This window comes from Piliocolobus tephrosceles, chromosome 13, assembly GCF_002776525.5.
Source record: "Piliocolobus tephrosceles isolate RC106 chromosome 13, ASM277652v3, whole genome shotgun sequence".
In the NCBI taxonomy this organism is placed as follows: domain Eukaryota; kingdom Metazoa; phylum Chordata; class Mammalia; order Primates; family Cercopithecidae; genus Piliocolobus; species Piliocolobus tephrosceles.
The window spans coordinates 73387045-73412691 of NC_045446.1; the positions used below are offsets into that span (position 1 = coordinate 73387045).

A 25647-nucleotide genomic window follows, 5' to 3' on the forward strand; every position below is an offset into this window, starting at 1 on the left:
TCTGGCCCAGTAGAGCAATGCTTGAGACAGGGTAAATCTGTCCAATTCTAGAGTTCAGTGATAGGAAGCTTACTGGCCTTAAGATAAAACCCATATTCTCTTGCTGAGCACAGTGGCACACATCTGTAGTCCTAGCTACTTCGGAGGCTGAGGCAGCAGGATTGCTTGAGCCAAGGAGTTCATCAAGGCTAAAGATGATCATGCCTATAGTCACTGCACTCCAGCCTGGCAACACATGAGACCCTGTCTCTGCAGAGGCAGAGCCTGATCCCATAGAAGCAGAAGAGAATGAATGTCTCTTCAGAGAGGCTGGTCCCAAACAGGTGTGGGGAGGAAGTGGGCTAATTGCGCCTTGTTTCTCCTACTAGATTTACAATTGGGCAAGTCACTTTACCTAGGGCAGACTGGATAAGGGGATGAAGAATGATGACAATGTTATGCTACTGGAGCTTCCTTCACATGAAGGAAAGACACATTCCCTCTTAATATTTTAGAGTATTTTAAATCTTAACAGACCACTAATTTATTTACTTGCTTAATGTCTCTCTTCTTCACTAAGAGTGTCAATTCAATGAGAATAAAACCATGTTTATCTCTGTGCACACAGGGACTAGCATGCTGTTTGGCATATAGCAGGCAGTCATAACTGGTTAATTGAACAAATGCAGTGTACTTTGTTACAGTGGACTTTAATATATATGGTCACTTATTAATTGACCCAGTGAAAATTCATGTACAACGTGCATGAACTCTCTTAGGCAATAGGCTTGTGAGATAAAAATGAACCAGAATGCAACAGGATAATGTCAAGAGTTTTTCTTTTGAAAACAAACCAGCAGTTAGATTTCTGAGGAAAATATAGTTGGAAAGCCTCTGACTCTCACTCACTGGACCATATGGACCAATCTCTTGACTACTCTATGCTGCAGAGTCCCTGTTTATAGCTAAACGAATGACAAGGTTATTTTGAATAACTGATTTTTGTGCAACTTTTATAGCTATTACGAAGGCATTATGAAATCAAAATGTTTACTTTTTGGTCTTCTTGATCTGGATAAAACTAAGATAAAACTGGATAAGAACTAAGATGAAAAGGACATTTTAAAATTTCTTTGAAATTACATATGATTTACTAACAGATATTACTTTGTAAGAAAAAATATACATCTAATAACAAAACTAGAATTTAAATTTTCCTATGAGTTTCTTGAGAGTAGGTACTAGATATCAAATAAATGTTTGCTGAATTTAAGTCATGAAGGAAAGCTTTGTTTTATGTAATAAATTTAATATGGGTTAACTTAAACTAGATTAAGAAGCCAGGGATAAACTAGTTTTTGAGTATCAAATATTTTAAAAATACATGTAATAATCAGAGCTCAATATTTAGCAACTATACAGATTTCATATTAAGTGGTGTACATTTGCACTAAAGATGGAGTCTTGCTCTGTCACCCAGGCTGGAGTGCATTGGTGCTATCTCAGCTCACTGCAACCTCCTCCTCCCAGGTTCAAGCAATTCTCCTGCCTCAGCCTCCCAAGTAGCTGGGATTACAGGCATGCACCACCATGTCTGGCTAATTTTTGTATTTTCAGTAGAGACAGGGTTTCACCATGTTGGCCTGGCTGGTCTAGAACGCCTGACTTCAAGTGATCCGCCTGCCTCAGCCTCCCAAAGTGCTGAGATTACCGGTGTGAGCCACCGCGCCTGGCCTATCAATCATTTTAAAATTTATTGTTTTAGTTCATTACCAAAAAGAAATCAATCTCCAACTATATGGTAAGTCACTTTTAAAACCCACACAACTTTGTTGTAATAATCTTTTATTTTATAGAAAAAATGTAATTATGCAGTGGTTATCAGGAAAGTTAATTCAGTAATAAATATGTAGGCTAGGGAATAGTTTTCAAATATTCAGCCAATACCAACAAAATCCTGTATGATTTACAAAATTGTTCAAGCAAACGCAAGGAAACTCTGGTTCGATTTTTATTAACTATCAAAAAGGACAAAATGCTCTTCTATCTCAAACCAGGTCTGAATGACAGCTTTTCAATATACTAAAGACACACACAATAAAGACAAACTATCTCTTTCTAAAATATTCTTCTTTTAGTCCATATATACTTTGAATAATCTTGTGTAGTAAATTTTTGCTGCAACTGACAATGTTCAAAGTAAATCTCTCCTGGTTTGGTGTTCTAAGAAGCCAACAGCCATGGCAGTATGAGCATTACTACTGCTTCCAGAATCTATAAAATCCCAATGCTACTGCCAGGCAAGTAAACACCGAAGCTGTGAAAAGAAGAAACTGTGTTATAGGTCTTGTATTTGTATTATTTTGCAGAGCTAACGAGAATAATGTTATCTTTAAGTGAAGAGCAAAAAACAGGAAATCCAAGCAATTTTCTATCCTGTTTTTTATTCCCTAGAAAACTAAGGATGAAAGACATTCTTAAGGACAGCATTAATGCCCAATTCTTAAAAGCGCCTGTATATTCAAATGTAAATTATATGTCATTTAGAACATATAAACTATTTAAAATCATTAACATTAGCATTATTGACTAAATAATTATAAGCTCCAATTTCAGATCTCATGATAAATGAAATCTTTCTTGTATTAAAAATTATGTAGTTAGGCTAGTAAAACATACATATATCTATGAGAAGATAATTTTTTTTGTTTTATTTATTTATTTTTTATTATACTTTAAGTTCTAGGGTACATGTGCATAACGTGCAGGTTTGTTGCATATGTATACTTGTGCCATGTTGGTGTGCTGCACCCATCAACTCGTCAGCACCCATCAATTCGTCATTTATATCAGGTATAACTCCCAATGCAATCCCTCCCCCCTCCCCCCCCCATGATAGGCCCCAGTGTGTGATGTTCCCCTTCCCAAGTCCAAGTGATCTCATTGTTCAGTTCCCACCTATGAGTGAGAACATGCGCTGTTTGGTTTTCTGTTCTTGTGATAGTTTGCTAAGAATGATGGTTTTGCCTTTTCAGTACATTTTAAAGTAATTTCTCATAATTCTTAAAAGAAAATCTTAATAAAAACTCTTTAAACTCAATGAGGTAGAAGAAAAGGCAGAAGCAGCATCAGGTTTTTAAAATAGTTAATATACTACCTGTACTTTATGTTACATAATTTTGGATTAAAAAAAAATTCAGTTTTCCCAGCTTTTACAAGGTAAATCTGTGTGTGGCCTTTAGGGACTCCCTAGTTTCCAGTTTGTTTAAAATACCAATGAATGAATTTTAAAAACAAGTTAGTTAGAGATGAAGAGAAAACTTTTATGAATAAAGACACAAGAAATTAGCCTTTCAAAGTAAAGTTATTCATAATGTATAAACCCATTTGTACACCATCCCACTTGATCCTACTACTTACTGAAACTTGGTTAATGATAAGATCATTTTCTCAGTTTTAATAAATGGGATTAGGCATCTCTAAGAAATACAGAGAAGGACATTTGAGAAGTAATAACACAAAGTTTCTTGTCTTACTGCCACTGGGCAATTATATATTCTCCCATTTGATCCTGCTACTATTTGTCATGTGTCGGGTAGTATGCTAGTACACTGAGTAATTACACACTAACCATGAGATTGGTGGTATTATCCCTGTTGTACAGATGAGGTAATACACCCAGTTATATCGCTAGCAAACAGTGGAGCCAGGATTTAAGACTAAGTGTACTTGGGCTGGGCACAGTGGCTCACGCCTGTAATCCCAGCACTTTGGGAGGCTGAGGCAGGCAGATCATGAGGCCAGGAGATCGAGACCATCCTGGCTAACACGGTGAAACCCCGTCTCTACTAAAAATACAAAAAAAAAAATTAGCTGGGCGTGGTGGCGGGCACATGTAGTCCCAGCTACTTGGGAGGCTGAGGCAGGAGAATGGCACGAACCTGGGAGGCGGAGGTTGCAGTGAGCTGAGATCGCACCACTGCATTCCAGCCTGGGCAACAGAGTGAGACTCTATCTATCTCAAAAAAAAAAAAAAAGACTAAGTGTACTTGACTCCAACGCCGTTTTTTTTTCTTTTAATAAACACACACAAAAAATTTGTTATCCTTATTATATACTGTGACACCTGAAAGACTCAATCTGTCATTTATTTGAGTCACATAGTGCTATCTAAGTGGTTACATCCTCTGCTGAGTCAACAGCTGATAAATTAAGTTTTAGATAACCAAATGAACACTTACTTATTGTGAGGTGGGAGGTATTTTGTTCCTTCAGTAGAGTATACAATCGTTACTGCATTTAAGTTTCTCTCTCATGTCTTGCTGCTGTTATTTCAGCTTTTTTTTCTCATGGCTGTTGTTGTTGTAACTATGGAGCCATCTCCAAATTCTTTAAGTTTGCTGTTTATCCTCTATACCCTGTCTAGGGAGACATTCTACATATATGTAAAATGCTTAGGTAAGCATGTGCCTGGTACATTTTAAGCACTCTGTAAACATTAGCTTTCATTATTTATCTGCCAAGAGCAAAATCTGCCACATTATCTACACAGATTAAATGGAAATTGCTATTATTCCTTGGTGGCAGTGTTCTGGGTCAAAAGGTGGTGTCTGACCCAAGATGAAGCATTCAGACTTCTTTCTGAGGATTTCACAAATTGGAACTAAGCAAAGAGGGCAATCTCTCCTCATTAAAGTAGAATGATAAAAGAGTCTAGGTGCTAATGCTTCCAACCTATGGAGAAAGCTGGTATGAGAAACTGAGGCACACATTGACAGATGTAAAGAGTAAGTTCTGATTCCAATTATGCTTGTAGGTAGGCTATTTTACTTGTGACCCTTCCATGGTTCAGCTGATGACTGGGGGGGCTCCATCTTCAACCCTGCTGGCACCCTCAACATCAGTGGTGACTGCCCAGAAAATGACTAAGAGTATAAATCGGCAGTTTTCTTTTAGATAGCAATTTGTTAATATCAAACATTTTAAATGTGCATATCTTTTTGACCCCAAAATTTAAATGTACATAGCAAGTTGTTATATAGAAATACTAGCATGGGGGTACAAAGATATGTGTGTGTGTATGTGTATTTACTCAAACGTAACACATATATATGGCTGTTCAATACAGTATTTTCCTTAATAATGAAAAACTGGAGGGAGAATGCCTGTTAATAGAGGACTGGATACATAAATTGTGGCATTTTCATATAGGGAATACTGTGCTTTCTAATAAAAAGATATCTGTGTGAATTGATGTGGAAAGAAATAGGACATTTGGTTAAATGTTTAAAAGTTGTAGACTATAAAAAATACGTGATCTGATTATTTTTATAAAGTATATAAGATGTTTATATATAGAAGAAAAAGCCTAGAAAATGTTTACTACTAATAGTAAATATACATGGGGAGGGGCTTTCACTTTTACTGCTTTTGAATTCTATGAATAGTTTATAATGAAAATACATTACTTTTTATAAAAGGAAAGAAAAAAGACAAGTAATAGTTGACTAGGGCATTCTTCCTAAATCACTGGGCTGGGCCCTGTAATTGGGTCAGGTCAAATGGTACTTGAGGAGCTCAGTATGTGACAAATAATCTAATTTTGGGGTAGTATCTGTGCTGAATCAGTTGATTTAAGGTAAGGTAAGGTCATCTCCCCCTCCTCCAGGTTTTTAATGGGCTTATATCTACTTTTTTGATCTTTTTTCTCTAACCTCATTCAAATCTTTATGGAAGAACATCAGCAATACAAAGAAAATTTTCATTTTTTTTTCACTGTGGAATACCCAGTTTATCTTTCTATCATTTTTGTGCTTGTGTTTATATATTTCTTTTATATCCACATGCTTTTTCTATTAGTAAGCTGCAGAATTGCCTGCTAAACTTATATTCTGAAGGGTAACATATCTGTGAGGATGAAAGAAGCTTAACATTTAGAACTGTCCCATACTACACCCTATTTGGCTGTGTCTAATTTGGTATCTGCTATAATAAAAATTAGAAGTATTTAAAAAAAAAACCCAATAATCCAAAAAATATATCCTGAGACTAGAACCTTCTTTAAGCACTGCAGGGGACCAAGCAATAAATAGCTCCTCTTTTTTCTCCTGTGCCTGCTCAGTTACCTTGGTAGGTAGGAACTAACAGGAAAATGAGATGGCGGCAATTTCTTTCTCTGACAGTCTTACCTGCAAGATAACGAATTGTCTCAAGTTTGTTAGACTCCATCAGTGTTTTCAAGGAAGCAATTTCAGCGTCAATTTTATTACTGGTCTCTGAAATAATACTTTTGGTTTGAGTGTCCTGTAGTAAACCAGAATAAATAAGAGAACTTAATTTTGTTCCTGTGTATTAAATGGACAAAAGCATTTACATTAGAAACCCTCACTTATGGGCTAATTGTGATACAAAAGTCTTAGTTGGGGAAACAGTAAAAGCATAGTGGTATAAAAAAATTTTAAGCGTTTCAAGATGGCCAAAAAGGAACAGCTCTGGTCTGCAGCTCTCAGCGTGATTGACGCAGATGATGATGGGTGATTTCTGCATTTCCAACTGAGGTACCTGGTTCATCTCATTGGGACTGGTTGGACAGTGGGTACAGCCCACAGAGGGTGAACTGAAGGAGGGCGGGGCATTGCCTTACCCAGGAAGCGCAAAGGGTCAGGGGATTTCCCTTTCCTAGCCAAGGGAAGCCATGACAGACTACCTGGAAAAACGGGACACTCCCGCCCAAATACTGTGCTTTTCCCAAGGTCTTAGCAACCAGCAGACAAGGAGATTCTCTCCTGTGCCTTGCTCAGCAGGTCCCACTCCCACGGAGCCTTGCTCACTGCTAGTGCAGCAGTCTGAGATGGAACTTGTGAGGCGGCAGCCTGGCTGGGGGAGGGGTGTCCGCCATTGCTGAGGCTTGAGTAGGTAAAGCAGCTGGGGAGCTTGAACTGCTCAACAAGGCCTACTGTCTCTAGACTCCACCTCTGTGGGCAGGGCATAGCTGAACAAAAGGCAGTAGACAACTTCTGCAGACTTAAATGTCTCTGACAGCTCTGAAGAAAGCAGTGGCTCTCCCAGCACTGCGTTTGAGCTCTGAGAACACACAGACTGCCTCTTCAAGTGGGTCCCTGACCCCCGTGTAGCCTAACTGGGAGACATCTTCTAGTAGGGGTTGAAAGACACTTCACTTCATATAGGTGGCCGCCCCTCTGGGACGAAGCTTCCAGAGGAAGGATCAGGCAGCAATATTTGCTGTTCTGCAGCCGCTGCTGGTGATACCCAGGTAAACAGGGTCTGGAGTGGACCTCCAGCAAACTCCAACAGACCTGCAGCTGAGGGACCTAACTGTTAGAAGGAAAACTAACAAACAGAAAGGAATAGCATCAGCATCAACAAAAAGGTCATCCACACCAAAACCCCGTCTATAGGTCACCAACATCAAAGACCAAAGATAGATAAAACAACAAAGATGGGGAGAAACCAGAGCAGAAAAGCTGAAAATTGTAAAAATCAGAGTGCCTCTTCTCCTCCAAAGGATTGCAGTTCCTTGCCAGCAATGAAACAAAGCTGGATGGAGAATGACTTTGACAAGTTGACAGAAGCAGGCTTCAGAAGCTCGGTAATAACAAAATTCTCCAAGCTAAAGGAAGACGTTCAAACCCATCGCAAGGAAGCTAAAAACCTTGAAAAAAGATTATGAATGGCTAATTAAAATAAACAGCTTAGAGAAGACCTTAAATGACCTGATGGAGCTGAAAACCATGGCACCAGAACTTCGTGATGCATGCCCAAGCTTCAATAGCCAATTTGATCAAGTGGAAGAAAGGGTATCAGTGATTGAAGATCAAATGAATGAAATAAAGTGAAAACACAAGGTGAGAGAAAAAGGAGTAAAAAGAAATGAACAAAGCCTCCAAGAAATATGAGAGTGTGAAAAGACCAAATATACGTTTGATTGGTGTACCTGAAAGGGATGGGAAGAATGGAACCAAGTTGGAAAACACTTCAGGATATTATCCAGGAGAACTTCCCCAACCTAGCAAGAGAAGCCAACATTCAAATTCAGGAAATACAGAGAACATCACAAAGATACTCCTTGAGAAGAGCAATCCCAAGACACATAATTGTCAGATTCACAAAGGTTGAAATGAAGGAAAAAGTGTGTTAAGGGCAACCAGAAAGGAAGGTTGAGTTACCCACAAAGGGAAGCCCATCAGACTAACAGTGGATCTCTTGGCAGAAACTCTACAAGCCAGAAGAGAGTGGGGGCCAATATTCAACATTCTTAAAGAAAAGAATTTTCAACCCCGAATTTCATATCCAGCCAAACTAAGTTTCATAAGTGAAGGAGAAATAAAATCCTTTACAGACAAGTAAATGCTGAGAGATTTTGTCACCACCAGGCCTTCCTTACAAGAGCTCCTGAAGGAAGCACTAAACATGGAAAGGAAGAACCGGTACCAGCCACTGCAAAAACATGCCAAATTGTAAAAACCATTGATGCTAGGAAGAAAGGGCATCAATTAATGGGCAAAATAACCAGCTAACATCATAATGACAGGATCAAATTCACACATAACCATATTAACCTTAAATGTAAATGGACTAAATGCCCCCAATTAAAAGACACAGACTGGCAAATTGGATAGCGTCAACACTCATCAGTATGCTGTATTCAGGAGACTGATCTCACATGCAAAGACGCACACAGACTCAAAGTGATGGAGGAAGATCTACCAAGCAAATAGAAAGAAAAAAAAAAGGGGTTGCAATCCTAGTCTCTGATAAAACAGACTGTAAATCAATAAAGATCAAAAGAGACAAAGAAGGCCATTACATAATGGTAAAGGGATCAATTCAACAAGAAGAGCTGACTATCCTAAATATACACGCACCCAATACAGGAGAACCCAGATTCATAACGCAAATCCTTAGAGACTTAGAACAGAAATCACAACAAACTGTCTCTCAGACCACAGTGCAATCAAATCAGAACTCAGAATTAAGAAACTCACTCAAAACTGCACAACTACATGGAAACTGAACAACTGGCTCCTGAATTACTACTGGGTAAATAACGAAATGAAGGCAGACATAAAGATGTTCTTTGAAACCAATGAGAACAAAGACACAACATACCAGAATCTCTGAGACACATTTAAAGCAGTGTGTAGAGGGAAATTTACAGCACTAAATGCCCACAAGAAAAAGCAGGAAAGATCTAAAATTGACACCCTAACATCACAATTAAAAGAACTAGAGAAGCAAGAGCAAACACATTCAAAAGCCAGCAGAAGGCAAGAAATAACTAAGATCAGAGCAGAACTGAAAGAGATAGAGACACAAAAAAACCCTTCAAAAAAATCAATGAATCTAGGAGCTGATTTTTTGAAGAGATCAACAAAATTGATAGACCACTAGCTAGACTAATAAAGAAGAAAAGGTAAGAATCAAATAGACGCAATAAAAAATGATAAAGGGGATATCACCACCAGCCCCACAGAAATACAAACTACCATCAGAGAATACTATAAACACCTCTACTCAAACAAACTAGAAAATCTAGAAGAAATGGATAAATTCCTGGACACATACACCCTCCCAAGACTAAACCAGGAAGAAGTTGAATCCCTGAATAGACAAATAGCAGGCTCTGAAATTGAGGCAATAATTAATAGCCTACCAACCAAAAAAAGTCCAGGACCAGACAGATTCACAGCTGAATTCTACCAGAGGCACAAAGAGGAGCTGTACAAAATAGTTTCCTTCTGAAACTATTCCAAATGATGAATTGATGGGTGCTGACGAGTTGATGGGTGCAGCACACCAACATGGCACATGTATACATATGTAACCTGCACGTTATGCACATGTACCCTAGAACTTAAAGTATAATAAAAAATAAAAAAAAAAAAAAAAAAAAAACTATTCCAATCAACGGAAAAAGAGGGAATCCTCCCTAACTCATTTTATGAGACTGACATCATCCTGATACCAAAGCCTGGCAGAGACACAACAAAAAAAGAATTTTAGAGCAATATCTGTGATGAACATTGATGCGAAAATCCTCAATAAAATACTGGCAAACCGAATCCAACAGCACATCGAAAAGCTTATCCACCACCATTATGTCGGCTTCATCCTTGGGATGCAAGGGTGGTTCAACATACGCAAATCAATAAACATAATCCATCACATAAACAGAACCAAAAACAAAAACTACGTGATTATCTCAACAGATGCAGAAAAGACCTTTGACAAAATTCAACAGCCCTTCATGCTAAAAACTCTCAATAAATAGGTATTGATGGGATGTATCTCAAAATAGTAATAGCTATTTATGACAAACCCCCAGCCAGTATCACACCGAATGGGCAAAAACTGGAAGCATTCCCTTTGAGAACTAGCACAAGACAAGGGATGCCCTCTCTCACCACTCCCATTCAACATAGTGTTGGAAGTTCTGGCCGGGCCAATCAGAGCAATCAGGCAAGAGAAAGAAATAAAGGGTATTCAATTAAGAAAAGAGGAAGTCGAATTGTCCCTGTTTGCAGATGACATGATTGTATATTTAGAAAACCTCACTGTCTCAGCCCAAAATGTCCTTAAGCTAAGCAACTTCAGCAAAGTCTCAGGATACAAAATCAGTGTGCAAAAATCACAAGCATTCTTACACACCAATAACAGACAGAGAGCCAAATCATGAGTGAAGAACTCCCATACACAATTGCTACAAAGAGAATAAAATACCTAGAATTCAACTTACAAGGGATGTGAAGGACCTCTTCAAGGAGAACTATAAACCACTGCTCAACGAAATAAAAGAGGATACAAACAAATGGAAGAATATTCCATGCTCATGGATAGGAAGAATCAATATCATGAAAATGGCCATACCGCCCAAAGTAATTTATAGATTCAATGCCATCCCCATCAAGCTACCAAATGACTTTCTTCACAGAATTGGAAAAAACTACTTTAAAGTTCATATAGAACCAAAAAAGAGCCAGCATTGCCAATACAATCCTAAGCAAAAAGAAGAAAGCTGGAAGCATCACGCTACCTGACTTCAAACTATACTACAAGGCTACAGTAACCAAAACAGCATGGTACTGGTACCAAAACAGAGATATAGACCAATGGAACAGAATGGAGGCCTCAGAAATAACACCATGCTTCTACAACCACCTGATCTTTGACAAAACTGACAAAAACAAGAAATGGGGAAAGGATTCCCTATTTAATAAATGGTGTTGGGAAAACTGGCTAGCTGGCTCCCTTTCTTACACCTTATATAAAACTGGATCCCTTTCTTACACCTTATACAAAAATTAATTCAAGATGGATTAGAGAGTTAAATGTTAGACCTAAAACCATAAAAACCCTAGAAGAAAACCTAGGCAATACCATTCAGGACATAAGCATGGGCAAGGACTTCATGTCTAAAACACCACAAGCAATGGCAACAAAAGCCAAAACTGACAAATGGGATCTAATTAAACTAAAGAGCTTCTGCACAGCAAAAGAAACTACCATCAGAGTGAACAGGCAACCTACAGAATGGAAGAAAAGTTTTGCAATCTACCCATCTGACAAAGGGCTAATATCCAGAATCTACAAAGAACTCAAACAAATTTACAAGAAAAGAACAACCCCATCAAAAAGTGGGCAAAGGATGTGAACAGACACTTCGCAAACGAAGACATCTATGTGGCCAACAGACACAGGAAAAAATGCTCATCATCACTGGTCATCAGACATGCAAATCAAAACCACAATGAGATACCATCTCATGCCAATTAGAATGGCAATCATTAAAAAGTCGGGAAACAACAGGTGCTGGAGAGGATGTGGAGAAATAGGAACACTTTTACACTGTTGGTGGGACTGTAAACTAGTTCAACCATTGTGGAAGACAGTGTAGTGATTCCTCAAGGATCTAGAACTAGAAATACCATTTGACCCAGCCATCCCATTACTGGGTATATACCCAAAGGATTACAAATCATGCTACTATAAAGACACATGCACACATATGTTTACTGTGGCACTATTCACAATAGCAAAGACTTGGAACCAACCCAAATTTCCATCAATGACAGACTGGTTTAAGAAAATGTGGCACATAAACACCACAGAATACTATGCAGCCATAAAAAAGGATGAGTTCATGTCCTTTGCAGGGCCACGGATGAAGCTGGAAGCCATCATTCTCAACAAACTATCACGAGGACAGAAAACCAAACACCACAAGTTCTCACTCATAGGTGGAAAATGAACAATGAGATCACTTGGATACAGGAACATTACACAGTGGGGCCTGTTGGGGGGTGAGGGGTTGAGGGAGGGATAGCATTAGGAGAAATACCTAAGGTAAATGATGAGTTGATGGGTGTAGCAAACCAACATGGCACATGTATACCTATGTATCAAACTTGCATGTTGTGCATATGTACCCTAGAACTTAAAGTATCACAAAAAAATTATTAAAAAACACTATAAACTGACGAATTACATTCCCTCTACTTTCATATTTGGAGATCATCTTTTAGGAGTATCACATACTGGGCATATTCTAAAAACCTCATAATATTTGATACCTAAATATATAAGATGATTTCCTTGCTTGTCTCCTTTATCTGGCCAAGAAGTAAGGGAAAAGAGTAAGATCTTTGAAAGAACAAATGTGACCTTCTCTTCTATTAAATTATAAGCAAGAGCGACGTATTTTCTGTTAGAATGTGGACAAATGGCTTTGAACTTTTAAGAAAAGGACAAAGCTGAGTCACAAAGCTGGGTTTTACTCAAGCCACAGAGATGAAGTCATGATTACATCGTAGGATTACTGAGAAGGAGAGCAGTACTTCCAAGTTAGGGATTTAGAATCCAGGTTCTTTCCCTAGTGACACCACTTATTAACTGTGGGACCTTAACCCCTTTGTGCTTCATTTTCCAAATTGTTAAAATGGGAATAATAGTGCCTACGTCACACAGACTGATATGAATATTAAGTGAATTAACAGATAGATATAAGTAAAGCATGTAAAATGGTATCTGACACATTAATAAATACTAAATATGAGTATTTAGATATTATTAATATGTAGCTTTTTTAAAACCTTAAGATAATTATTTAACTGAACCTAGGCACTCATTTAAGTACCAATTATGAAATACCAATAGTGAATCTTTGTCTTTTAAAAAACAGTTATTTTCTTTTTTTTTTTGAGACAGGGTCTTGCTCTATTCCTAGACTGGTCTTGAACTCCTGGCTCAGCCTCCCAAAGTGCAAGATTAACAGGTGTGAGCTACTGTGCCTAGCCCAAAAAATAGTTATTTTCTATTATAGAAGTAATTTCGTTTAAAAAAGCACACTATGTGGAAAGCTTGATTCTTACTTCAAGGTCATGGCTCATGGATGACGATCTACTTGGTGCCAGGTTCCCCAGAAGTGCTGGCTAACTATAATAGTTATGAGGAAGCCAGAGATTCTATAGGGCTAGTTTTTAAAAGTCCAAACTTATAAACTGGTACACATAAAAGCAGTTATACAAGGCACAAGAACTGTACAAAAGAGACGTTTTTACATATTACCTTACCTTTTTTGTAAATTCTGTAGTTGTTTCCATAAGTTGCTTTTCTTGATCTGTAAACTATAGGATATGAAGCAGCAGGAAGTTAAAAAAAAAAAGACTAAAATTAAAAAGGAATAAGTAACCAAGAAAGTACATTTAAAAGCACAATACCATATCTGTTACTCTGCTCCTTTCTAGGTTGATATCCAGTTTATTATCTGCTCTGATTCGACTGGTTTCATGCTTTAAAGAAAATAAAGATATTTTAAAAATGATCTTATAATGAATATTTGTTCTGAAATTAACAGCTAGAAAAAAAATTCACTTACCATTAGTTGTTGCTTAACTTGGTCTAATTCAATTTTCATTTTCTAGGTACAGGAAAGATCACATGTAATTAGCATTAAACCAAGTCTATATTATGATTAAAAAAATCTGAAACCCTAGATTACCAAAATTTGGACAATCTATGGATTTCTAATACACAATTGATAAGGAAAAAAATCTTCAAAAGAAACTACTAAGCCACTGTATGCAGAAAATAATTCTTATGAGCAAAATGCATTTGTTTTTGTATTATACTTTTAAAAATTGATTTTCTAAATTTAAAAAGCTGTAGTGGAAAACGTAACTTAAAATTCTGACTTAATTACAGAAATATACTTTTCTCAAGTCACAAAGACATTTAGTACAGGATTAAATAAAATAGAAAATGCCACATTACTCTCAACTCTGAAACCATTATATAGAAATTTTATATATATAGCTCAAGATTTTCTGTTTTATGTGGTTTTACATGTATAAAATGTAACTCCTATTCTCTTCAGTATGCAAAGCACTATGATTTATATAGAAAAAGATTAGGTATGGTTAAACAAATAGTACTTTTTAAATCTAAAAACTTATTGTTTACTAACCACATGGAATTATTACTTGGTCTTATTAACTTATTCACTAAGTAGGATGCTTATTATGAGATCAGTTATTTTATGAGTAATAAATTAAAATTTGCATCACCTCATTCTCTGCTCTCAGATTTGCAAATTCACTTTTCTCTAGGATGACCATGTCTTTCCTGATAGAATCCAAATGAGCCATTAGCTGTTGTACTGTTATTTCCTAGAAAACAAAATAAAAATAACCTAGTGATCCACAGAAAGCCATCTTTTATTTATGGAATTGTCTTCATGAAATTTAAATGAACTTGTTAACATGCTACAAGGTATAATGCTGACTGGTTAAGTAAATATGAAACTTACATATCTGAAATATCAATATGAAAAGAAAGAGATTCAAGGAAGAAAAAGGTATTTCCTAGGGGAGAGAAATGTGTAAGTCTTTGAATGAAAAGAATCGTAATAAAATGCTTCCTTACACTCTAAGAGTTCCTCAAAAAAATAATGTTTTGTTCTTGTTTTTTGAATAACCAAATGACCAAATGGAAAGGGTTTTATCTCTTATTACTTTGATTTTGAGATTTTCTACCACTGGAAAATTCCATGGTATTGGATATGACTCAGAAGTCAGGTAGTAAAACAAAATAGATGTATAGTTAAAATAATTGCCCTTTGTCAGCACAACATAACCAATTTTGTTTAAATTCCTGGGTATCTTCCCTATATTTGGCACTACAAAGAATATGTGAAAGAAAAGGTAGCATTTACCTGATAGATCTATATGCTTTTGCTTTGTTAGGGAGGACAATTTTGTAGAAATGATTTAAGACAGCCTTACAAAGAAAATATAACTGTTACAGGTTGAATATCCCTAATCCAAAAATCTGAAATCCAAAATCTGCAACTTTTTGAGTGCCGACACGACACTCAAAGGAAATGCGCATTGGAGTATTTTGGATTTCAGATTTGGGATGTGCAACTGGTAAGTGTAAAGGAAATATTCCAAAATAAAAAATGTGAAATCTAAAATACTTCTGGTCTCAAGCATTTCAGATAAGGGATATTCAACCTGTAGCACTATACTTCTTAAAATCATGTAGCTTGCTAATTTATCTATCCTTTACCAAAAGAAAAAGCAGATGAGGTATAACCTTATTAAGGACTCTGTTAACAGTTTAGAAATAAAACAAGAAAGCCCCCCCAAAAAACAGTATGAGTTCTGCAGTCAGGCTGTCAAGCTTTGAATCCAAACTCTGCCATTTACTGTGAGATGCTAGCAAGTCATTTAACTTCTCTGGTCGCCTCACTGGTAAAATGGAAATAGTAACAGTTCCTGGTATACCTTGAAGAGTTGTTTTGAGGATTAAATGAGATTACGTATGTATAATGCTTAAGATAGTACTTGGCATATGGTTATCACTGAAATGTTAACCATTATTATTACCGATGGGACAGAGATCTAATAATGACTGAAGCACGATAGTCTAATGCTAATGTATTAATGTGGAGGAAGTTTGGACTTCTTATATAAAAGTTTTTAACTGTGTACAACAGGCATTGCTGACTCATGCCTTTTCTAAACCTCATATATTACTCAGGAGGGTTGTTCATTTTATTCAATTCTGCTTGACATATTTATGAGAATTAATTCAGAAGTCACACAGATGTGGCCTCTAGGGGCTGGCAGTCCTGTTTGCCCCAAATATCACTATGAAGGAATTATATGACATTAAAAATAATACATTCTTATTACTGAGATTTTTGCCTATTACATAGGCAAAAGTTGGAAAGCTAATTACAGACTTCATACTTGTGGAGTCTGAACCTGAAAATAAGGGATTGTATTGTGACTTTCTTGAGACAGAGCCTTGCTCTGTCGCTCAGGCTGGAGCGTACTGGCATGATCTTGGCTCACTGGAGCCTCCACTTCCTGGGTTCGAGCGATTCTCATGCCTTAGCCTCCCGAGTAGCTTGGACCACAGGCACCCACCATCATGCGCAGCTAATTTTTTTTGTATTTTTAGTAGAGATAGGGTTTTGCCATGTTGGCCTCTAACTTCTGACCTAAAGTGATCTGCTCACCTCAGCCTCCTAAAGTGCTGGGATTACAAGCGTGAGCCACCACACCCGGCCTTAATGTGGCTCTTAAGATCCTCTTTTTACCTCATCCTTCCTTTAAATACAGACTCAAAAAGCCTACAAAACTGCACAGGTGTCCATCTTTAACAACTTTAAATGTAAAGACATAATCCATTGTTAAGTAGCCAAATATATTAAAAGTGTGATTTTTGTAACTACTATGGAGCCCTCAGAGAATATTCAGATTTGAATCAGAATCACAATATAATCAAATTCTCAGAAGAAGACTTTATTACTTTATTTTCTTTTTTTCCCCCCTCATCCTGCTAGCTGACTTGGTTTCATATCAAGTATGAAATTATTCTAGTTAAGTTCATTTATTCAGTCCTTTATGTAAAATTATTGCTTTTTGTCCATATCACCACAGTGAAAACTCCTGTAAACTACTCAGTCTCTCTAAGCCTGTCTTCAGTGGCCAAATAGAATTCTGCTTAGTTTTCAAGGCTGTTAGAGATTAAATAATATATGAAAAGTACACAGCATTGTGCCTCTTACATGTTAAATTCTTGTATTTGACTTTAGGATTTTTATATTCAGTCAAATTAAGGTGTCTTAGGGAATTTATAAAGTCCTTCTCAGCCATGTAAGTCCTTTCCAGCTATGTCTGTGAAAATTAACCAATATGTATGTATAGCAGCAATAAAACATACTTAATATATAGAAAGATTAGCTCTTCTGTGGTGAGCTTTCTTGAGGGAAAAGGTTGTTTCACTAACAATCTACCACCACTCATGAATAACACAATATAATGATCTCATCCCATCAAAGATTTGGCAAAATACCATCTCTGTTACCACAACATTATTACAACTATTCTAACTATTCAGTCTGTCTAAATATTGACTTTATTCAGTGCTTTTTTTGTGTGTGTGTGGTCCCTTTAGAGAGAACAAGGAAGATACGAGCGTGTTTGGAAGGTCACTAGGTAGACAGAGACGTAGTTATGAAATGACTGTCTAATGAAAGTATCAGAAGTAGTAGTAATCAGTGTATTACCTGTTGAGCTTGAGTGACCATCTCTTTATAGATAGTATCCAGGCTGACATTTGATAAAGTAGTTAATGCTGATACAATTGTTTCTGCTTGTGTTTTGTCAAATCCTGTAGGCAGCAAATAGGTATTTTAAAGTGTATATTCTTATCAAAATAAACAGCGTGTAACTCCTCAACATTTAAATTGTTATACTTTTTTAAAAATAATGGTTACAATTTAAAAATTGATAATGCTAAATTACTCTCCAAAAGTACTCTACAATTTTAATTCCTATTCTGTATCTCCCCACATCTACATTAACACTAGATATGACTTTTTATTTTGAGTAATTGGCAAAAAAAAATTGTATTACATTGTTATTTTAATGTTACTTAAATTTGCATTTCCTTGGTTGGTAGAGAGGTTAAGCATTACATATACTTTTTGTTATTTATATTTATTTTTCTGTGTTATGCTTGTTTATAGCATTTGCCCCCTTTTTTCTGTAAAACTGCTTATTCTTTTACATTTATTTAGCTTTTCATCTATCTGAAATTTAGTTTTCAGTAAGGGGATCTAATATATTTTTTCCCAGTGGCTAGTCATTTATTATCTCATTTATTAAGTAGTCCTTCCTTTCCCTAATTTGTAATGCCTTCATCACATTAAACTCATGTCTGTGTCTCTGAATACCATTTTGTTCTATTAGTCTATTCCTTTAATATCACATAATTTAAATTACTGTTTTGATATCAGGTAACTTTTTGTGCTTATTTTCTGATTTTTTAATCTCAAACATTTGTACTTCCACATGGACTTTAGTATTAGCCTAGAAACTAGTTTCTTTTTCACTTAATTGGAATCATTCTGTACATATTTCACATGCTTTTTTCAATTAACGTATCTTGAACATTCCTCATATCAGTAAATATTTCTCAAACAGTATCATTTTTAGTGACTATAAAATATTTCATTGGATGGTCTATTTAAATAGTTACTCTTAATTGTTCATAACAGTCATACTGTCTTGACTAGGCAATTATTATGAGTGCTATTAATTTTCTTCTTTCAGGAGGTATCCGTGTTTCTTACCATGAGTTTCCAAGTCCTGAACCAATGCATGGGTATCAAAAGTTAATTTCCTTTGTTCTAAAGGAGTTATATCCACTGGCCGCCTATCATATCCCTCCTTGGATGTGGTGGTGAAGAAGTCTGAAAAGAGAAGACATTTTTTTCCTCTTGTAGTAACTGATAGAGGTTTCCCACTTTAGCTTACAAAGCGTTTTCCCCATCCATTTATGATATAGTTCCAGCTCTTCTAGTTTTGTCATCTCACCGAAGTTAATTGACTCCTCTGAGCCTCTTTTATCTGAAAAGTCTCAGACGTTTTTCTGTACATACTAAACATTCAAAAAATGTTTCTTTTCCCTCCTTTGGTATTCAGGAATGTTAAGAGTTAGTATAAACTTGTAATAAAACACATCAAATGCTTTGGATATCACCACCTCAGCTCTAATTACTGTAAAGCAGAAACTACACAATTCAATTCTTCTCTGTGCTCAGTCTTTCAAGAGCTATGAAAATTTTTTACACTTACATCCCTGTTTAAAGTAGCTTTCCATACTCCCACTCACTTATATAGCCACAGTTTATTTCCTACATAGTTCTCAGCTCCAATATGAAATTATCTTTGTTTGCTGTTTGTATCTCTGGATCACAATGGAAGTTCCATGATGCTTTGACTGTGGTTTAGCACCTAGAACAGTGCTTTGGCACACAGTTGGGCCACAAAGTTTTACTGTTGATTCAATCAATGAATTTGATTTGAAATCATGGGCATATTTACTGGTATCAACATAAGAACCCTAAGAAAAAATTCTCATTTCTGAAATAACCCTTCTTGTCCTATTTCAATAAATTCCCCAAGTTTTAACCTAGACACAGTAAAGACCTTTTCTGTATATTGCTGATGAATTTTATTATAAGGTACTCTGCCCATAAACAACTTCTAGGAAAGGTAAAGGAGTTACCTTTATAGAGCCAATGGTAGAATTAGGATTCAGACTCAGATTCTTCTGACTCCAAATCTTACACTCCATGCTGTCTCTCTTACTTATCCTAAGCCACTTAAAAGATCTAGATATTTAAAAGACTTCAGGCCGGGTGCGGTGGCTCACACCCGTAATCCCAGCACTTTGGGAGGCCAAGGTCAGGGGATCACGAGGTCAGGAGATGGAGACCATCCTGGCTAACACAGTGAAACCCCGTCTCTACTAAAAATACAAAAAAATTAGCCAGGCATGGTGGCGGGCGCCTGTAGTCCCAGCTACTAGGGAGGCTGAGGCAGGAGAATGGCCTGAACCTGGGAGGCGGAGCTTGCAGTGAGCTGAGATCCGACCACTGCACTCCAGCCTGAGCGACAGAGCGAGACTCTGTCTCAAAAAAAAAAAAAAAAAGAAAGAAAGAAAGAAAGAAAGAAAGAAAAAAGACTGCAACTTCAGGCATTATTTTTCCACCAGTACTGTGTAGGACAAATGTGATTCCTTCTTTATATCCTTCTAGCCTAATGAATATTTATTGAGTGCTAGAACTTGTGCCAGGCACAGGGGTAAAATGATAAGCAAAACCAGACATGAATGATGTTCTCACTGATTTTATAGACTAGAAGGTAGGAAAGAGATACTGTTTTTTAAAAAAAACCTAACAATAAACTCTAAATTCAAATGATAAAAGATTCATTAAAATATTCCAAAAAATTCTCTTTAACTGAAGAGATAAAAGCAAGTAGCTGTAAATAAAAGTGGCGCAATTTTTTAAAACACACATATTGGTATACTGGTCAGTAATCTTTTTCACTTGAATGTCATCTAGTAGGGTAAAGAAACATGCCTTTGTGTGTAAATACCAGACCTAAGGTAGGAGAGAAAAAGAAAAATTATAGGAAAGAGGGGCAGATTTCAGTAATTTCAATAACAACTGCATTAGGAGTAGTGACGGTACTCTTAGTTACATATCCCTGATTAGAAGTTTATTTGGATTTAGAAGAAAAATCAGTAATAATATTTATATAATATTTTACTGTTTTCACATCTATTACCCCATCCTTAAAATTCTCATTTTATGAATGAGGTAAATTGAGGCTCAGGGCTAAGTATGGATGCTCCTCAGCTTATAAAAGGGTTATGTCCCATTAAATCCATCATAAATTGAAAATATCCTGAGCTGAAAATGCATTTAATACACCTAACCTGCTGAACATCACACCTTAGCTGGGCTCACCTCAAGCATGCCAAGAACGCTTACATTAGCCTATAGTTGGCCAAAATCATCTAACACAAAACCTGTTTTACAATAAAGTGTTGAATATTTCATGTAGACACCCAAATGGGCATTTTGTAAACATTATGGGATGCAAAAACAAAACCCAAAAAACCCTGGCAATACTAAGTATTGGTTATTTGCCCTTGTGATCCATGGCTAACTGGGGGAGCTGCGGCTTGCTGCCCCTGCCAATGCATTATTGTTAGATTAGGAAAGGATCAAAATTCAAAGTACAATTTGTACTGAATGCATACTGTTTTTGCACCATGATAAAGTCGAAAAATTTTAAGTTAAACTATCTTAAGTTGAGGACTGTCTGTATGTAATCAGTCCGAGATCTTACGGTCTCATAGCTAGGCGGATTAGTCCAGTTCCTCTGACTTAGTCAACAAACACTCTGAATACCTTGCACAAAGAGCAGCTTCCTACTAAATTTGGGATAGAGACCAAATACCTTAACAAGCCAATAAATCTTTGTAGGGTGTAGCTCGTCTCATGTCCTGCTATGCTCTCTCTGGTCCTCTGCTTTCAAGGGCTCTTTGATTTTAATTCCACAAACATGCCATGTGCTTTACCTTCTCAGGGCCTTTGCCCAGCGCCTGCCCTGTTCAGAAAGCTCTCTTTTTCTTTGCCTGCTCATGTTTATCCTTCAGAGCTCAGTCTGAATGTTTCTTCCTCTGGAAAGCCTGACGACTCCTTTGGGTTATGTCTCTCTTGTGATGGTTTTTCATAGTACTGCATAGGATTCTTTTGCAAACCCTCTCACAATTTACACATTTATGTGACTCTCAGTTGTCTCCCCAAGAGACCAGCGGTCAGCCAACTATAGCCTGTAGACTACCACCACCTGTTTTTCTAGTTTTATTCATTAGAACTAGATAGTTTTATTAGAACACAGCTCATTCATTTATGGATTAATCTATGGCTACTTTCATGCTACAGTGGCAAAGCAAATAGTTGTGACTGACCTTACAGCCTACAAAGCCTGAAATATTTATTGGGCTCTTTACAGAAAAAGTTTGTCAACCCCTGCACTAAACTATACAGTTCTTGAGAGCAGGGACCACATTTGTTCTTGCTCACTACTGAATCCCCAATGCCTACACAAATCTGGATGCTACATAGATACTTATTCAAAAGGCACTGTGCTTGGCATTATGTATACACAATGATGAATAATACAAAGGAGACGCATTTTGCCCTCCTTGAGAATAAAGGATCGAGAATGACTATTTGGATGATGGTAGAGCTACATTAAATATTAAAGAAGTTATCCAGACAGGATGAATGAAATCAGCAAAATCTAGGCATGGGCTGCCTTTGCTATTCTCTTGGCTTCTATTTATTATGGGGCTAAGGAGAGCTGAGAATGCAGAAGGATATGTAAAACATTATTCCTTAAATGTGCTAAGATATTCACATAATATTTTGCTTAGTCCTCCCAATCCTATGAGGTAGGTATTGACACCCACTGGCAGTAGAACTTTGGGTTTCACTCCACTTTGGAAGCCATAAGCAACTGGAAAAACCACTGGATATTCATGGTAGGGTTTCATAATCACTATTCCAACTGGTCATGAGCAGTTCAATGCATAAGCGCTCATTAAGAATGTCTTTACAGGCCAGGTGCAGTGGCTCATGCCTGTAATCCCAGCAGTTGGGAAGCCAAGGCAGGCAGATCGCTTGAGCCCAGAAGTTCGAGATCAGCCTGGGCAACATGGCAAGATCCTGTCCCTACAAAAATTACAAAAACTAGCTGGGCATAGTGGCGTGAGCCTGTAGTCCCAGCTACTTGAGAGGCTGAAGTGGATCACCTGAGCCTGGGAGGCAGAGGTTGCAGTGAGCCGAGATGGCACCAAGGCACACCAGACTGAGTGACAGAGACCCTGTCTCAAAAAAATAAAAAAAATAAAAAAATAAGTCTTCGCAGCCATATTAATAGGTAGGGGAGATGAAGTGCCCAGAATCAGTGTTTCCAGCTCATAGTGGAATAACAGATCCTTAATAGCTTGAAAAGTTTTGTACGGGCTTAAACATCTGTACAAAACTCCAAACCTTTCCTTTCATTGTTACTACTTTTGATTCTTTGATAGCTATATCTTGCGGATTTGTTTGTAATAGTGAGATACAAACTCAAGGGTTTAAAGGTTTAATCAGTTTGGCAAAACTACTAAGTCATAGATTGTGGATTGGAACTCTGGCCTATCTTGCACCAAGCTCCTCTTTGCTGGAAAAGGTCACATTTTACTTTTGAAACAAACAAACAAACGAACAAACAAACATGTAAAATGTTGTCCCACTAAATTTAAGTTGCAAGTTTTATATGAATTTACTGCTAATTTTACAGCTGAAACACTTCAGTGTATAGTCAGTTACTTTTCTGTTAGGAACTCAAAAGAACAGGCATTACAGCATATATTCTTACATGCTGGTCTACTAATGTGCTACACTAGTTTCATCATCATAACTAAGGTCCTTCCATTGGTCAGAGGTCAAGGTTTTCAAATCCCCTGATTATTGACATTATTAGGTAAGTTTAAACTACTTGTACACAATAAACATTCAATATTTGTTTAGTGAGGAAGGTTACAAATCCTACTAGTTGTAAGAAGAGATTTAAGGTTTCGCCAAGAACACTTCAGACTCAAGTGGGAAAACTTTTATGTTAAAACATTAACATTTACTTATGGTCATGTATTTCCCATTATGATATGCACTTCAAAGTTCATTCTCTAAAAACATTTAATTTTGTTTTCATTTGGATATGTAAAGCACGCCTGTAAAAGTCAACAAAGATGACAGTTGGACGATTTCCTGGAATTCAAAAGTGCTACCTCCTTTTTGTAAAATCCATCATAATGTGTATGTATGCTAAACACCCAAATACCTAACAAAAGAGACCTTATGAATGACCCTGGCAGCTAAAGAGCAATCTTACAGACGGAGGATCAACAACTGCAGTTTTGACTGCAGCTGTTACTGGTGTGGATTAAAATGAAACAATGAGCAAAACAGCACAAGTAATAATATGGAGCATAAATAACAGCGTGGAAGTGTTTGGGTACCGACTGGCTCAGTGTACCTGGCACTGAAGATTCAAGAAGATGAACAGAGAATGCTAAGGTTGATAAGAGGTGCCTATTAATGCCTATTTTGTGGACAACCTTAAAACGGTTTAAAAACTAGGAGGGAAGTTTAAAAACGGGGGGTAAAAAACGACAAGAAAAACCTAGCCCTAGAAACATTTCTCGGAATAAAGTTAGATGTCTTCAGGACACCCTGTTAACAGGGTGCCAACCGGTTGGAAACTTGTAGGTTCCAGTATTCACTTTTTTTTTCCAAAGTCTACAATGTGACTGAAAAGTACTGAGAATTCCAGCGAGAATAAGGCAGACGTGACCTGAAATTTATGATGCTGTCTACCAAAAACCTGGGCTCGAGGTCAGCACCTAAAAAACCAAAATATAAAGATCAGACCACAAAAGAAATCAGGACACCGTCAAGCACAGATTACTTTACGCTGCCTCCAGACAAACCTACCAGATTACTAGCCTCTTGTCACCAAAAAAGGGAAACAAGGGCTGAGAAAGAAGCTGGGCGCGAAGCCCTGGCCTTCAAAGGTTCGCTTTAAGAACAGAAAGGCACTGATTTCCTCAGTCCTCGCCCCTTGGGGCGAGCTGGGCAAGTCGGGGCAGCAGACAACTGTGTCGCCAAAACAAGGCGTGAATCGGGGAGGAGGGCGTGGCACCTTCTCTTCCCGTTCGCTCGAGCAGGCGCGTTCACTCGAGCAAGCGCCACCCACGGGCATCATCTCCTTAGCACTCAGACATCTATGACACGACACCTTGCCTCACCTCTCCGCAGGGCCGGCGAGAAATGCCCGCGGGGGCTTGAAACCCAACGATCCCCTCTGCCTTGGGAGAGCAAGAGCCGCCAAGCCTGGCGACTATTCATGTCCTCAGAGTTTTCCGGCGGGCGGGAGGCGGAAGACGGGGTAAATCTCGCACAGGCTTTCGGGCAAGGTAGTTCTGGCACCGCAGGAATGCTGGGAATTGTAGTTTTCGCTCTGTCACAAGACCACCTTCCAGTGCGGACGCCACCGTGGTGCCACGAAACTGGGCCTCTTCGCAGGCCGACCCACAGTTCACGAGCAATGTTCAGCGCTCTCCCGCTACTCCCACCGCCCCTTCCCGACCTGTGAACGCCTTTACCGTCCTAGGAAAGCGGGATCTTGTCGGAGAATCTTCTGGCGCCTGTTTCTTGGCAGCGGGGCATAGTCCAACAGCTGGCTCCCCCAAGATTGCCAGAGGCCATTAAGCGCTTGGGTCGGGGGAAGTGGAGTCATATTTAGCCGCACAGCAGCCTGGGACCTGAAGTTCTCGGCCGCTGAGCATTCTGGGTGATTGCGTAGTGCGGAGGCCAAACAAACCTTCTGGGAAGTGTAGTCTAGCCAGTCGCTCACTTATCGTGCAGCGTCACATCCTGCTGCTTCGCCGTCTGGTGCACGGGAGGACCAACTAATTTTAGTCGGTATATCCTTTCTTTAGGGAAGATGAATTCCTCCGTTTCTACGAAAAATTCCTTAAATTGTCACCATTTATCCTTCCCAGACCTCACTCAGGACTTTACTCCGCATAGTAAAATGCTGAAAGCAACAATGCACAGTAGTTGTATTAAAATGCACCAATACTCATGAATATTCTCGGCAAATCCTAAAATGGCACACAGTTGTGCGGTTGCAGTGGCTTATTCTCGCAAGATTCTAAACAATTACG

At 37.8% G+C, this 25647-nt stretch overlaps 2 protein-coding genes across 5 annotated transcripts in view; one reads left to right on the forward strand and one right to left on the reverse strand.

The window, feature by feature from the left end:
- ANKRD42 (ankyrin repeat domain 42) overlaps positions 1-19104 on the forward strand; it is a 97540-nt gene extending 78436 nt beyond the window's left edge. The window contains exon 13 of the mRNA XM_023209289.2: positions 18624-19104. Within this exon, the coding sequence (XP_023065057.1) occupies positions 18624-18648 (25 nt within the window). The 3' untranslated portion in view covers positions 18649-19104. The remainder of the gene's footprint in view (positions 1-18623) is intronic.
- CCDC90B (coiled-coil domain containing 90B) lies at positions 1808-25261 on the reverse strand. Of its 4 annotated transcripts, none has more exons than XR_002731088.2 (10): positions 24727-24869; positions 18644-18763; positions 17576-17679; positions 14562-14663; positions 13874-13915; positions 13716-13787; positions 13569-13622; positions 6168-6282; positions 4221-4401; positions 2158-2296 (listed from the first exon to the last, which is right to left on the reverse strand). XR_002731088.2 is itself a non-coding variant. In XM_023209290.1 (9 exons), exons 1-9 carry the CDS (start codon positions 24824-24826, stop codon positions 2238-2240), a joined length of 768 nt encoding a protein of 255 aa, XP_023065058.1. In that variant the 5' UTR covers positions 24827-25261; the 3' UTR covers positions 1808-2237. The 4 variants fall into 4 exon arrangements, 2 of the variants coding, with proteins under 2 accessions (XP_023065058.1, XP_031789741.1); XR_004228430.1 differs by having other exon boundaries at positions 4221-4414; XM_023209290.1 differs by lacking the exon at positions 4221-4401 and having other exon boundaries at positions 1808-2296; positions 24727-25261.
- Between the last annotated feature and the right edge of the window lie 386 nt (positions 25262-25647).